Genomic DNA, 13,510 nt, shown 5'->3' on the forward strand with positions numbered 1-13,510 from the left:
ATATTTTGAGTACTGTTTTTATCAGTACAAACACGGTTTTTTTTCCAATACATGTAAATTAAGACCTTACTAAATATTTCCGGTCATTCATTCTGTCGATACCTATATTTTGGCATTGCAAAAGATCATGTTTTTCTCTGATTGTTCAGGCGCGGATCCAGTCATTTGGAAAGAGGGGGCTACCAACCCCCGGAACACCATGAAACGTTCACATAATTAAAATAATCGTAAAAAGGGGGGTTCGAACCCAAGAACAACCCCCTGGATCCGCTAATGCTGTTTATTACGTCTCTACACTGAATTCATTGGATGTGTACTGATTGATATTTTAGTCTTAGAAACATGAGTTGTTATTGTGTTTTAAACTAGTTTTCAGCAACTGTGAGTACTCTCAGACCGTATATCTAAATTCTTTTTGTTAGATTATTTTGTGTGCTTTGTGTCGATCCGATGAGTCAATTAATTTTCAACTGATTCTTATAGTTTGTTCTTATGTTGTGCTGTTAAACCACTGTCCCGGGTTAGGGGGCGCCCGCAAACATATTTACCTCCCTCACATTCTGTATGTGTCTTTCCCAAATCAGGAGCCTGTGATTCAGTGGTTATCGGTTTGTTGCTGTATATCATATTGGTGTTTTCGGTTAATAGTTTTGTACATAATTCAGGCCGTTAGTATTCTCGCTTGAATTGCTTTGAATTTGTCATGTAGGGGACTTTTATAGCTTTCTATGCGGTATAGGTTTTACTCATTGTTGAAGGCCGTACTGTGACCTATAGTTGGTCTCTTGTGGGAAAATGTCTCAATGGACATCGTACCACGCATTCTTAAATTTATATTTTTACTAGATTATATTTTGTTGTATTAAATATCTCTATTGAATATAAGAAGCAATTAATGCTAAGTAGTTCATTTCTCTAGGTTCATTTTGTGTATTGTTATGTTATAATTGTATTGTTTTCACCAAATAAATATGATCGTATATTATCTAATGTCTATTTATAGATTTTCTGCATAAATTCAAATTTAAATTCAAATTTAAAGTTCTTGCGTGTACAAACGAAAATAGTTACTTTACCTTTTGTTGTTATTTGCAATGTCTATATATAGACATTCTAAAAATTCCCATGAATATGTTTCTAAAATTAGCTGTGAAGTGGAAATCACCGTACTTTCTTTGTTTACATTAAAGTAAAAGTTACAGCGACTACAACATGCCGATGGATCCACCAAATGGACAGTTGTGTAAAGGGTGTTCATATCTAATGACAGCCATTATATCGATAATCCTAATAGTCAGTTATACAATTTATGTTATTGCGAGAGCGTAAGTTAAATTTTAATTTCTATTTTTCTTTGTTTGCAACTTCATGAATATTTTATCAATAATGTAAACAATGTATTGCGCAATATAGCTGATGCTTATATACTTGTTGAAAATACTGTTATCATGGTAATATTATACATTATATTGCTCTTATTAATAGTGAATATTATATACAAACAAGGACAGTGGGCCGAATGCCAAATAGTTTCAATGTAGTAAACGAATAAAAACTGAACACAGTTAAACAAAATAATTATTCATGGCTTTGTTTCAGTAACATGACTGAAAAACTATAAAATATTTCACAACCCTGCACATATTATTGAACTTTTCATCCGTTCCAGTATAAATGGGGTTCGATTGACACAATTTGAGCAAGAGTTAATTTCCTTTTGTTGAAGGTCTCAGTGCACAAATTCCTTCATATCAGCCAAATTCAACTTGTTAAACTGATCGCCAGACTGTTTTCGGGTTATTCAAATTTGATTAGCCAAAAAGGAAAATTAACCATTTACCCCTTCAAAATGGCGGCGAAGGGAAATAACTTAAACTGAAATTACGTCATATCAAACCTTTTTATAAAAATTATAAAATATGGTTTTGATGTGAATAAAATGTCTATTTGGAGATACCCTGGCCATGTAGCCAGGAGTTCAAAAAATTGCATAAAAGGAGAGTTAGGGTAATCTCAAAGAGGCAGCAACCTTACTACACAAATAACTACAATGAACAAATAAATGTTTGTCATACATTGGTTCAACATATATATCACGTGGTTCTGTCCAGTTTGCCTTGTCCTTTTTACACTTTATTTCAAAATTTGCTTTTAGCCTTAAAATGATTAAACCCGGCAGCAACAGTAGTAAGAGGATGAACGTAAGTAAAAAAATGTAATACTTATCTACACTTATTTAATTTATTTAACATATAAGTACTATTTAGATATACTTTTACAGGTCAAATGGTGCCAGTTTCACAAAAGGAGACATAGTCTGTGCAGCCATTTTAATAAGTTTTGGAACAGTTATTTTGATTGTGATGTTAATTTGCTTGTGTCTTGAAACGCAATACTGTCGACAGCAGGTATGTATATAATTTAATCACTGAACTTATATGATTGATTGATTAATTGATGACGGTTTAACGCCAAGTGAGCAAAATGAGGACGAATGGTTTATGTAGCAGTGAGATCAAATGTTGTCAAATTTGCACAAAGTTTGATTAAAATAAGGTAGATATTTACCAAAAAATTTTATAATTACCGAGGCTAAATTCAAATGTAAACATCTTAAATTTGCATTGAATTGTGAGCTTTTGATTTGTGGCTTTGTAACGATGAACAGAAACAAAAGGTTGTAACAATTTCTTTGGGTTTGGGTATAAATAAGATTGTCTAGTGCTTGCATGATTTTTTCGGTCTTTTAACTTCTACACCACAACCTTACTTTTTTTCATCTCATATATTTCTGAAAACCTCACCCTCAATCATTTTCGTGTTTTGGCGTAGTAATCTTCAGGTTGGGTTCATATTATGAAAATGCATCAAACTATCATAGTCGAAAAGATGAATAATATGTAGAAGTTATATAAAAACTCCATACATTGATATATAATTTTAAAAATAAACTTTACATATTCATTACGGAAACTATTCTGTAAATAGATTTGATGAAATGAACTTTAATGTTTCACAATGATGACATACGAACCATACAGTATACGTCATCCACACCGTTTGTTCTGTCCACTGTGACACATTTAATCATCAGTGACGCTCGAATAAAAAAAGTTAAAAAAAAAAGCGAAATAAAGTACGAAGTTCAAGAGCATTGAGGACCCAAAATTCTGAAAGATTTTGCCAAATACAGCTAAAGCAATCTGTTCCTTGGTTAGAAAATCCTAAGTATTTCGAAAAATTCTAAGTTTCGTAAACAGCTAATTTAAAATTATGACCATATCAGTTATAACTCATGTTAACACTAGTGTAAACACAAGTGCTGAATACTGGGCTGGTGAATCCACGGAGAGGAAACCGCCACGAGCAGTAGCATCGACCGAGTAGTTGTAAATAAACTCATCAGAGATACCAGGATTAAAATTGTGTTCGCCAGGCGCGCGTTTCGTCTACTAAAGACTAAACTGATTGTTACACATATCATAACTGTGGGGTCTAGGGGTTCCGTTTTGAATAGGAGGTGTCCTAGCATTCATTTCGTCGACTATTACATTTTATACAATACTCTGTAGATAGGAGGTTGAATAACTTTTAATAATTAATAAATTAAAAAAACACAGAATTTCTTATGGAAACAAGACTCAACCATGGCGTGACGTAATAAGCTACACAGGTAATGCTTTTTAAAACGAAGGGTGATTAAATTACATCAGATGACTTTTTATTTTGTAGCATGAACGAGTTATGACTGTTCCAAGTAGAAGGATGAAACGTGTTCCTAAAGTGTCTGGTAAGTTATCATTTTACAACAAGCAAACTACAAATGTAAAAAATTCATTCTTCCTGTCCAAAAATACACATTCATTCAGTGATATTTATTTTGTTCAAAATCATGAACCCTTTTGTTCGAAATTCATTACCTAACAACAGCAGTTTAAATCAAATTGTTTGGCGATCACTTTCAAACGTTTTAAAATGATAGGGCATACAAAACAATTGACCTGGATGAGCTAAACAGTTAACAGTTCATTTCCTAATTGAATGTCAATTCACTTCCTTCTAATCACGAGATGTTTTTTTTACAGGTGATGACTGTGCAATATGTTTAGATGAAAAGAATTCAGCGATGACGACCATTGTTGGTCTTTCATGTCAGCACAGTAAGTTAAAACCTTTTTATCTCACCTGGCCCGAAGGGCCAAGTGAGCTTTTCTCATCACTTGGCGTCCGTCGTCGTCCGTCGTCGCTAACTTTTACAAAAATCTTCTCCTCTGAAACTACTGTGCCAAATTTAACCAAACTTAGCCACATTCCTTATTGGGGTATCTAGTTTAAAAAATGTGTCCGATGACCCCACTTGCCAACCAAGATGGCCGACATGGCTAAACATAGAGCATAGGGGTAAAATGCAAGTTTTGTCTACTATTTTGAAAACCGTTATGAATAGAGAAAATCTGACAGGGGCAAAAATGTTCAGAATGTTGAGCTCTACCAATTGTTCATATACGTCAAAACTGTCAGACAACTTCTTATAGGAGTTATTGCCCTTAAATGATAAAGTTTACCATTTTTTTCATTTTTGCCTATTATCTTGAAAACAACGATAGATAGAGAGAAACTTTAAATTGCAAAAATGATCAGCAAGACAAGTTTTACAAGTAATGGTTGAAATCGTCAGTCGACTCCTTATTAGAGTTATTACCCTTTGATGACTATTTTTACCAATTTTTTGCGTTTTTGCCTTATATCTTAAAAATTATAATAAATAGATAGAAACTTAAATAAGCAAAAATGATCAGCAAGACAAGATCTACAATTAAAACAATTTGTAGGAAATCTTTCAACGTCTCCTTATTGGAGTTATAGCCCTTTAATGATGATCTTTTACCAATTTTTTTTGCGTTTTACCTTATATGATAAAAATTATAATAGATAAATAGACACTTTGATTCACAAAAATTATCAGCTAGGCAAGATCTACTAACAAGTCAAATTTTGCTGATATAGTAGGTAAACTGTCACTCATTATAGGAGTGATTGCCCTAAAATAAGGGTTTTTTTACCCTCTTTTGTGTTGTGAGGAAAAACTAAAGAAGATAGAGAGAAACTAAACAGACCAAATGATCAGTAATACAAGATCAACAAAACAGAGATTTTTGTCATGAATTCTATTCTCGTCTATGTTGGATAAAGGCAACAGTAGTATACCGCTGTTCGAAATTCATAAATCGATTTAGAAAAAAACAAATCCGGGTTACAAACTAAAACTGAGGGAAACACATCAAATATAAGAGGAGAACTACGACACAACAGAAACAGGAGAGTGTCATTTGTTAAATATGCACATAGACAAAGGTGAGCGACACAGGCTCTTTAGAGCCTCTAGTTTATGTTTTGTGCCTTCTCATCAATTGTAATTCGACAAGCAAGTAGAGGGATTAGATCTTTTAAACATTATTTGATACTGTTAACTATCCTAAGGGGTTTACAAATCGGAAATGATAAGTGTAGTTGGGCTAACAAACGTTAAGCGTCGAGTTTATCAGATGAAGAGTATTCTAGAAAAAAAAAGTATTGCGTGCATGAAATATAAAATAATCGGTATAAATTGTTATAACTTTATTACCAAAGGGATATTCAAAGTCATAAGTAGAAAATAAACTGACAACGCCATGGCAAAAAAAAAAACGACAAACAACAGTATACAAAACACATCATAGCAAACTAAAGACTGAGCAACAACAAAAAACCGGGGGTGATCTCAGGTGCTCCGGAAGGGTAAGCAGATCCTGCTCCACATGTTTCACCCGTCGTGTTTATCATGAAAGTACAAACCCGGTGATAAGTAAATTTTGGTAGGTCAGATTCGGGGAAAAGAGGACGGGATTGTGGTTACGACAATTGAAACATATCCGTCGTCATCTGTGAAACAGATATTCCATAACGGTCAACCAACTCGTGATTGCGTCCATAAAAATTTCGAATGGGTGATTTCAACTTCACCTCTTGGATATCTTTGTTTAATAGCTTCCTTATGAGCAGCAACCCTTGATCAGTTTGTCTTTACTAAATTCTAAACTGAGATTGACATATGATATAGACATTTGTCTACCGTTTGAGGTCTTATGTTGACCTCTTATAATGTCTTTTGCAGTTTGATGTGCTGTTATGTTGTTGACCTGTTGTCTCAGTTCACATTGATGTATACTTTATATCTCGTTAAAGTCATATTTGATTCATATTTAGACGTGCTGTTATATTATCATTTCAGCATTCCACAAATCGTGTGTGAAAGAATGGATGATACATAAATGTCCTCTAACTTGTCCGGAATGTCGACAGCCATCAAAGAAATTTTCGTCAAAGACAATGATTTCTGACTTAATATATACACTGACAGCTAAAAAGAAGAAGGAGAAAACAGTACCAATGACATATGTATAGCAGAAATGTTGCTATACAGATAACATTATACTGACAGTCTTTCAGGGACCATTTCTGTGCTTATTTTGTTACTTTGAAAAAAATAATGAGTGAAAAGAATGACTGACTATTGTTATGTATGAATAGATGATTGTGTATCCATATTTTGAATTATTTACAAAAAAAATCATTCCATTATATAAGATATAATGCTAGACAATGTCTGCACTTCATAACATGTTGAAATACTATGTATATATATTTTTTTTGCAAGTAAAGTGCGATTTTATATGAGTGAATTTGAAAGTAATTGAAATGATATGAATGTTTTTTACAAGTGTAAATATGTGTGACTTTCAAATGAATCACGAGAATACTGTCGAATACATGTGTAAGAATGATTGGTGCCATTCATCGGCAAAAGAAAATAAAATATAAATAGGTAAACAATTATTTCATTTAAACAGTGCTTTTTCTTACGATTCTGTTTACACATAGGTCTAATGTTTTTGTAACCTGCCTCTGTATACTTTCTTCATATCAATAATTTGATGACTAAACTAATATGGAAATATCCAATACAAACATATGGTAAATAATGTGATCTCATCGCTCTTGTGCAATAATTTAAACCTAGTGATACTGCAAATGAGTAGAGTTTTATACTCGTTTTGAAAACATTGTATATGAGTGTTTTTTTCATTGTTGTTGATCTGAAATCTTGCAATATTTATCTACAGAAATGATTTTTTTGTTATTATTTGTTTCCTTACCTAAAACGTTAGATTCAAGTCACGATACCAGTAATTTTCTTCACTCCTTTTTGCTTGGAAAGAAATAACTGATATATGTGCGATATTCTGTAAACCCTTATGTCTACAAAGACAATGACTTAATTTTGTTACAAGGCGTTTAAAAAAATATTTACATTATTGTTGTATCGAAGTTATTAACAAGAACACTGACCGTGTTATTTTTTATTCGTCACGGTCGTCCTCTTCAGAAGCATATCTTTCATTCAACCACAACTGTTATATGCTGATGCTGCATATTTAAACATATTTCATACTTCATACTAGAATATATAAACGACTATTTGAATTTTTCAATGGTTTCTTTATTATAATTGTACACGGTGGCTTTCTTCCAGTATAGGTATGCATTTTTTGTTGTAACCTGGTATTATGGTTTAAAATTCGCCCAAAGACTTCAGATACATGTATTCGAAAGAATAGCGTTACTGAAAACGACAATACTGACTAAGATTCCAGATTTATTTTTTGCAATTGACATAATGATAATTCCTGATTTGGCTATATTTTACAATAAAAAAAATTTAAATTTAAAGTAAGCTTCATATACTTCATTCTAAAACAAGTTATCTTTCCGTCCTTCTACAATGTATGTAAATTTTATATGAATTTATAATATGAACATAGTTCTATATTAAAAGTGTCTTATATCTTTGTATCTTTATTTATATGCTGCCTGCTGAGGTTTGTGTTATCAGAAGCAACTATATTAAAAGTAGAATGATAATATAACTGCTGATAAATAATAAGAATAAGTTCAAACTACTAAAGGAGAAATCAAAAATTGTCTTCATAAGATGGGGATTGCATGTGTAAATGAAAACTGCCGTGCGATTTTATGTTGATTTACCAATCTATCATTAGCATGTCATGTTACTATTTTGACTTGCCACAAGATTTCTCATCTCAATACCAACTCCAAGTCTCATTCTTATTTGTGTGAGCTAGATTACGGTTCTTTCGAGGTTTCTTTTTATTTTTGGCTTACATATCGTTAAAATTTCGGTCTCTATGCTAATTTGTTCAGTACGTCATGTCCATTTGCTAACTCACATTGGGTTGACTATTTATATGCTAAATAACAATGTGTGATTTTCCATTGAAAAGTACTTTTGACATGGTAAATCATGCCAAGTAGTTTTAACATATGCATCTGGTAATAATTAATAAAAATTCTTTGGAGCTATAGTGTTCCATCTTCGCTAGTCAAGGGTTACGATCCACTTCCCTCCTCTCCACCCTTGGCAGATTAAGCCAACATTTGTGATAACAATGTTGCGCCATCTATCGGTAGATTAAAGTCACGCCCATTCCTAATACATTATTTTTGACCAATGGTAGCACTTGACCTCTTCAATCTGGAGGTAAAAACACGGTAGCGTCTAGATTCTACACACTTGGTAAAGCAGGAAACGAAAATATACGTTGACATTAATGCATTTGTGCAAGAAACATACACAGGAACTTCTATTAGTTGATTAAAAACATTCAAATTGTCACTAAATATAGTCGTATGTTTAGGGATGTAAAGACTTGTTGCACAATAAGCACGTGGCAATTGTTTACATACACTTTCTACATTTACACCTGATCATGTTATAGGCGCTTTTTGATTTGATGCAGTGAGTTTCGACTGCAACCAATGAAAATCATTACCTTGTGTCTCCGAAATTCTATCTCAATCCGCCAAGGGTGGAGAGGAGGGAAGTGGATCGTAACCCTTGGCTAGCGAAGATGATAGTGTTCTAAATGTTCGAACAGATATCTTGAATGGCAGAAAATAAATTATAATTGATAGAAAAAAAATTACCTTTTTAATTGTATCGACTTTCCCCTTAGAAAATGTGAATATGAGAACACATTAGGATTGCTCTCAATTACTCTTGCGGTGACGTGTTGGAATTTTGAAATGCTATCGTAACCCAATAAATAATCTCTCAGCTGACAAAACCCACAGATTTTGATTTCTCGATTTTGGTTCAATGCTTAATATTGTAAAAGCGGTTAAATCTTGTAGAATTTATTTCTTTTCAACATATCATCGAAATGTCATGTTTTTGCTACAGTACAAATTGGAATTTATTAGGATCCAGAAAAACACAAAGGACAAATTGAAATTCTAATATCTATACTAGAAGAAATTGGAATTCTGATAAATGCTAATTGAAATGCATTACAGATCTAGATTTTTACTAGGAGGATCCTGGATTGTACTAGATGATAACTTAAAAAGACATAATAATATCAATATTTTGAATTACTCCATGATGAAATAAAGTTATAATCAAAACTTGTCTGAATCAAAAAGAGAAAAGGCAAATTTTCCTTGATGGTATTTCACAGCAGAGCCTTTTTCTAAAAGTCCTACACTCTTTATTAAAACCACTGTGCCATATGTTCATAAGTGTACTTAAAGGTTTTAAAAACACTAGTGTACTGCAGAACATGTGATAAAATTATAAATACCTATGGATGGTTCAAAACTTCAATTTTGACAGATTTTGGCTAATTATTAGTAATTATCTAAACAAATATGTGTAGAAGGAGATTCTTAACGAAAAAAAGTCTATTGGAAATATTTCGATGTATGCCTTTCAAACACAGATTAATTCATGTAGGTTAATCACCGGTGTCCTTCGATAAAAATGGTGTCGTCACTTGCTATGTTGGTCATAGACAGGGAAGCAACAATTACTCTTGATGACACAATGTCACTCAGTGAAAAAGTATTATACAATCATCAGACATAAATACGGAAATGATTAACAATAAACTCAATGTACTTGAACTAGAAATTGATACAATATTTAAATTATGTTTTTTTTTCCAAAGAGATCATTGCGTCATATCTAGATGTCGTATAGGTCATACTAAAATGACTAATGAATATTTAATGAAAAAAGTAGATAAGACCTTGGTGTGAGTAGTTCTATTGGTATACTACATCGTAACCATACCGAACTTGTTTGCAGATTCCTACATCCCGAAAAGCCAAGCATCACCTTGGTAAGAGTACTTTTACGAGAACATTTCATTGCAACTATACCGGAGTTGTTTGCGGATTTCTAAATCCCAGAAAGCCAAGCATCACCATAGAAGCACGGGTTCAGCTACAACTATAGAATGCATTACTTGTCAATTCTGTCGCGGACACTCAATATTTATTTACTTTTTGCATAGTCACTTGTTTTGATCTATCGATAACCGATGTGATACATAAATACTTGGTATGCAGGGAAGGCAGTTAATGTTTGGAAAACTAATTATTTCAAAGTTGAAATCGTCAATCTTTGTCGTTCTCATTGTGTGTAGATGTCCATTACTGTTGAAATCCAAAAAAATGTCAGAAAATGAAACAGTACAAGGAGTTTCTGTAGTTTCGATGATATCCAGCTCTGATGAATACAACCGTCGGCATTGGGTTATTTTCTGCTCTTTGGTCAGGTTGTTGTCTCTTTAACACATTCCTCGTTTCCATTCCCTATTTTATGATATCTTGTTAGAATAGAAACATTGAATATTAATAGTGAGGATTTTTCCCCCGAATGTGACCTACCGAATTAGACTTATCATCGGGTTTGTATTGCATGAACAACATGACGCGCGGGTGCCACATTGGGAGCAGGATCTGCTTACCCTTCCGGAGCCATGGCGTTTTCAGTTTATTTTCGATTTATGAGTTTGTATGTCCCAACGGTTTCTTTCGCTTCACTTATACCGACGATAAATCGGAATGTTATGTTAATTGCTTTTTTTTTTCTTTGACTATATTATCCTTAATTGATTATTCAAATAATCCGAATGGATAAGCGTAAAAAACCCTGATCGGTCAATGAAGAATACAAATTGCCAAAGGAACGTAAATAGGAAGTCTCACTATTTGCCTGATTTCTGAAAAGAAAATTAACGGAAAGTGTATTGGAGTTATCATGGAAAAAAGGAACGCTCTTGATATTCTTTTCACATAACATCTTAATTCAGGAACACCATTAAGGCAATTTTTGTTGTTGTCTTTTTTGTCAATATATAAAGATGAAGGGTTTATGAAAATCATAAATCAAAGGAGACAGACAGACAGACAACAAAGTGGCTAAAAGAAAAAAGTAAAAGAAAAAATAAAAGGTTCAGAAAGACGTAGCAGAAAAAAAATAATTGTGTAATCTTTTAACTTCTGAAAACCAGTTGATTTCGTATATGTTTGAATGTTGTTTTTTTTAATTGTTTGAGAGGTGTGTCGGGAGTGTATAATTTTCCTCAATATCATAAGTAAAAATTACAAATGTTTATTCCAAACTCTACATATTAATGCTTATGCTAAAAGGAAATCTGCAGTAAAACCAATTTTCTACCAAAAGTCAATACTGTTCTGTTATGTAGGCTCTTTTTGGTTTGATTATCAATTTTTTAATAGCTTTAGCTTCCCTCATTTGTTTCCTATGAAATGTATTCTAGAACACGTGAAGTGGTCACTGAGAAAGGTATAAAATATTTAGAAAATTTATTTCAAGGATCTGATGCATATAAGTTTTTCGTTGAGCTAATGCACGCATAATATAGACTCGAAATGATCCCGTTTAAGTTTATTTTATCATAAAAGTCGTATGTACATATGGTACTGTTATTTCATCGATTGTGTCTTTTTAATTTGACTGAGTGTGGAGCATGGCGGTTGACGCATACGAGGTTTAATCCACCATTTTCTACATAAGGAAATGCCTGTACCAAGTCAGGAATATGACAGTTGTTTTCAATTCGTTTGATGTGTTTGAGCTTTTGATTTTGCCATTTGATATGGGACTTTCCGATTTTAATTTTCCTTGGAGTTCGGTATTTTTGTTATTTTACTTCATACACAGGCAGAAGATGCTTATCCTGCACACGCACCTGGTATCGCTCCTTTTTGGAGTTCATGCGATTCCTTCGATTTTTGTTTGTAACACCTTGAATCGCATCTTCTTAATCGATTTATGATATTTTAACATCGGTAAACTACTATGGCCTAAATTAATTTTAAACGTTCGAGTCAAATAACATTATGTTTTGCCATATATATTTGAATGTTTATCTGATGTGACTTCGTTGAAAAGCTATGAAAATACACATTTTGTAAAGTGACCTTTCTCTCTATTTTCCCATACATGGAAACTAATCTTTTAAAAATTTAGATGTGCCTGTTTGGTGGTAAGATTTTGACATTTTGGAGTCCAACATTGGTTTCTCATTTTAACCATTTGCTTTTTTATTTCGATATTCTTTGTTATTGCACATCTGAAAATAAGAAATCGTTTTACAGTTACAAACCTTTACTTAAGATAATTGAAAATGTTCTTAAGGTAGTATTACAGTCTGACTTTTCTGACTCCAACCAACAGTCTTTAAGGATTAATTTCTCCATCAGTACTCAATGAATTTTTAAAATCTTCAACTCATTTTAAAGCTGAAATGTTATTCTTTCTTAATCAATATAGATAAAGTTATTTTTGGTATGATCAATTAAAAATATAGCTCATTAACTGCAAATATCTCTCTACCAACTTAGAGGAAAAAGCACATTCATGTCAAATAGTAGTAAACTATTGTTTTCATCCCTTTAATTGACAATACACAAGCTACAAATGTTTTCTCGGATTTTTTGGTATATACCCCCAGTTCAAAGATATACTGATTTAACTGCTAGATGCAATACCTCATTTCACCTTTCATCTCTGGAGACCTATGAATTCATTCATAAACAAACTATCTAAAAACTGGGACACGATTTTGCAGAAGTTACTCCCTTTAATCACACACACATCAAAGCCAAACCAAAGTGTGTGACCTTAAGTTTCTATTTTCATTTTTTGGTAACAATTCATATAAAATTTTGTTCTGAAAAATTACCTCACAACGGAATATCCTTCGTTTAACCCCTATAAATTCAACATAAATATAAATATTCCGCTTGGAACACACTAAGAGTGTTCTGACACCATTATATTATCAATAAAACCACACTTTGTACACACTTAGAATGTAACATTTGCATTTTTTGTGCACTGTCCATCCCTTTACAACATTTATTTGGTATTTTGCTGGAGTTAGACATCACAGATTTGACCAACATCTGTAAAGTAGTAGTTAAATATAGGCAAAGCTCCTCATCTGTCTAGACAGTCGACGATAAGAGAATAAAAGAAGTGACCGGCTGCATATAATCAATATTTAACATCATTCACAATAAAAAAAAATAAAAATTCTCATTGGCATTCAAAAGGAAATATACTGTGAAATTATTA

At 32.6% G+C, this 13,510-nt stretch overlaps 1 protein-coding gene across 1 annotated transcript; it reads left to right on the forward strand.

The window, feature by feature from the left end:
* Positions 1-1,156: 1,156 nt before the first annotated feature.
* LOC127729797 (uncharacterized) lies at positions 1,157-7,885 on the forward strand. Its single transcript, XM_052237690.1, has 5 exons — positions 1,157-1,325; positions 2,282-2,408; positions 3,733-3,790; positions 4,086-4,160; positions 6,272-7,885. The coding sequence occupies exons 1-5, from the start codon at positions 1,213-1,215 to the stop codon at positions 6,442-6,444; spliced, it is 546 nt and encodes a 181-aa protein (XP_052093650.1). The 5' UTR covers positions 1,157-1,212; the 3' UTR covers positions 6,445-7,885.
* The last annotated feature ends 5,625 nt before the right edge of the window (positions 7,886-13,510 follow it).

Source organism: Mytilus californianus, unplaced genomic scaffold (assembly GCF_021869535.1).
Source record: "Mytilus californianus isolate M0D057914Y unplaced genomic scaffold, xbMytCali1.0.p SCAF_2, whole genome shotgun sequence".
Taxonomy (NCBI): domain Eukaryota; kingdom Metazoa; phylum Mollusca; class Bivalvia; order Mytilida; family Mytilidae; genus Mytilus; species Mytilus californianus.

Bases quoted from the DNA above. Each gene is read 5' to 3' on its own strand.
- LOC127729797 (XM_052237690.1), top strand. From the start codon at position 1,213: ATGCCGATGGATCCACCAAATGGACAGTTGTGTAAAGGGTGTTCATAT. The intron at 1,326-2,281 runs GTAAGTTAAATT...ATACTTTTACAG, and splicing joins ATTTATGTTATTGCGAGAGC to GTCAAATGGTGCCAGTTTCA. The intron at 3,791-4,085 runs GTAAGTTATCAT...TTTTTTTTACAG, and splicing joins ACGTGTTCCTAAAGTGTCTG to GTGATGACTGTGCAATATGT.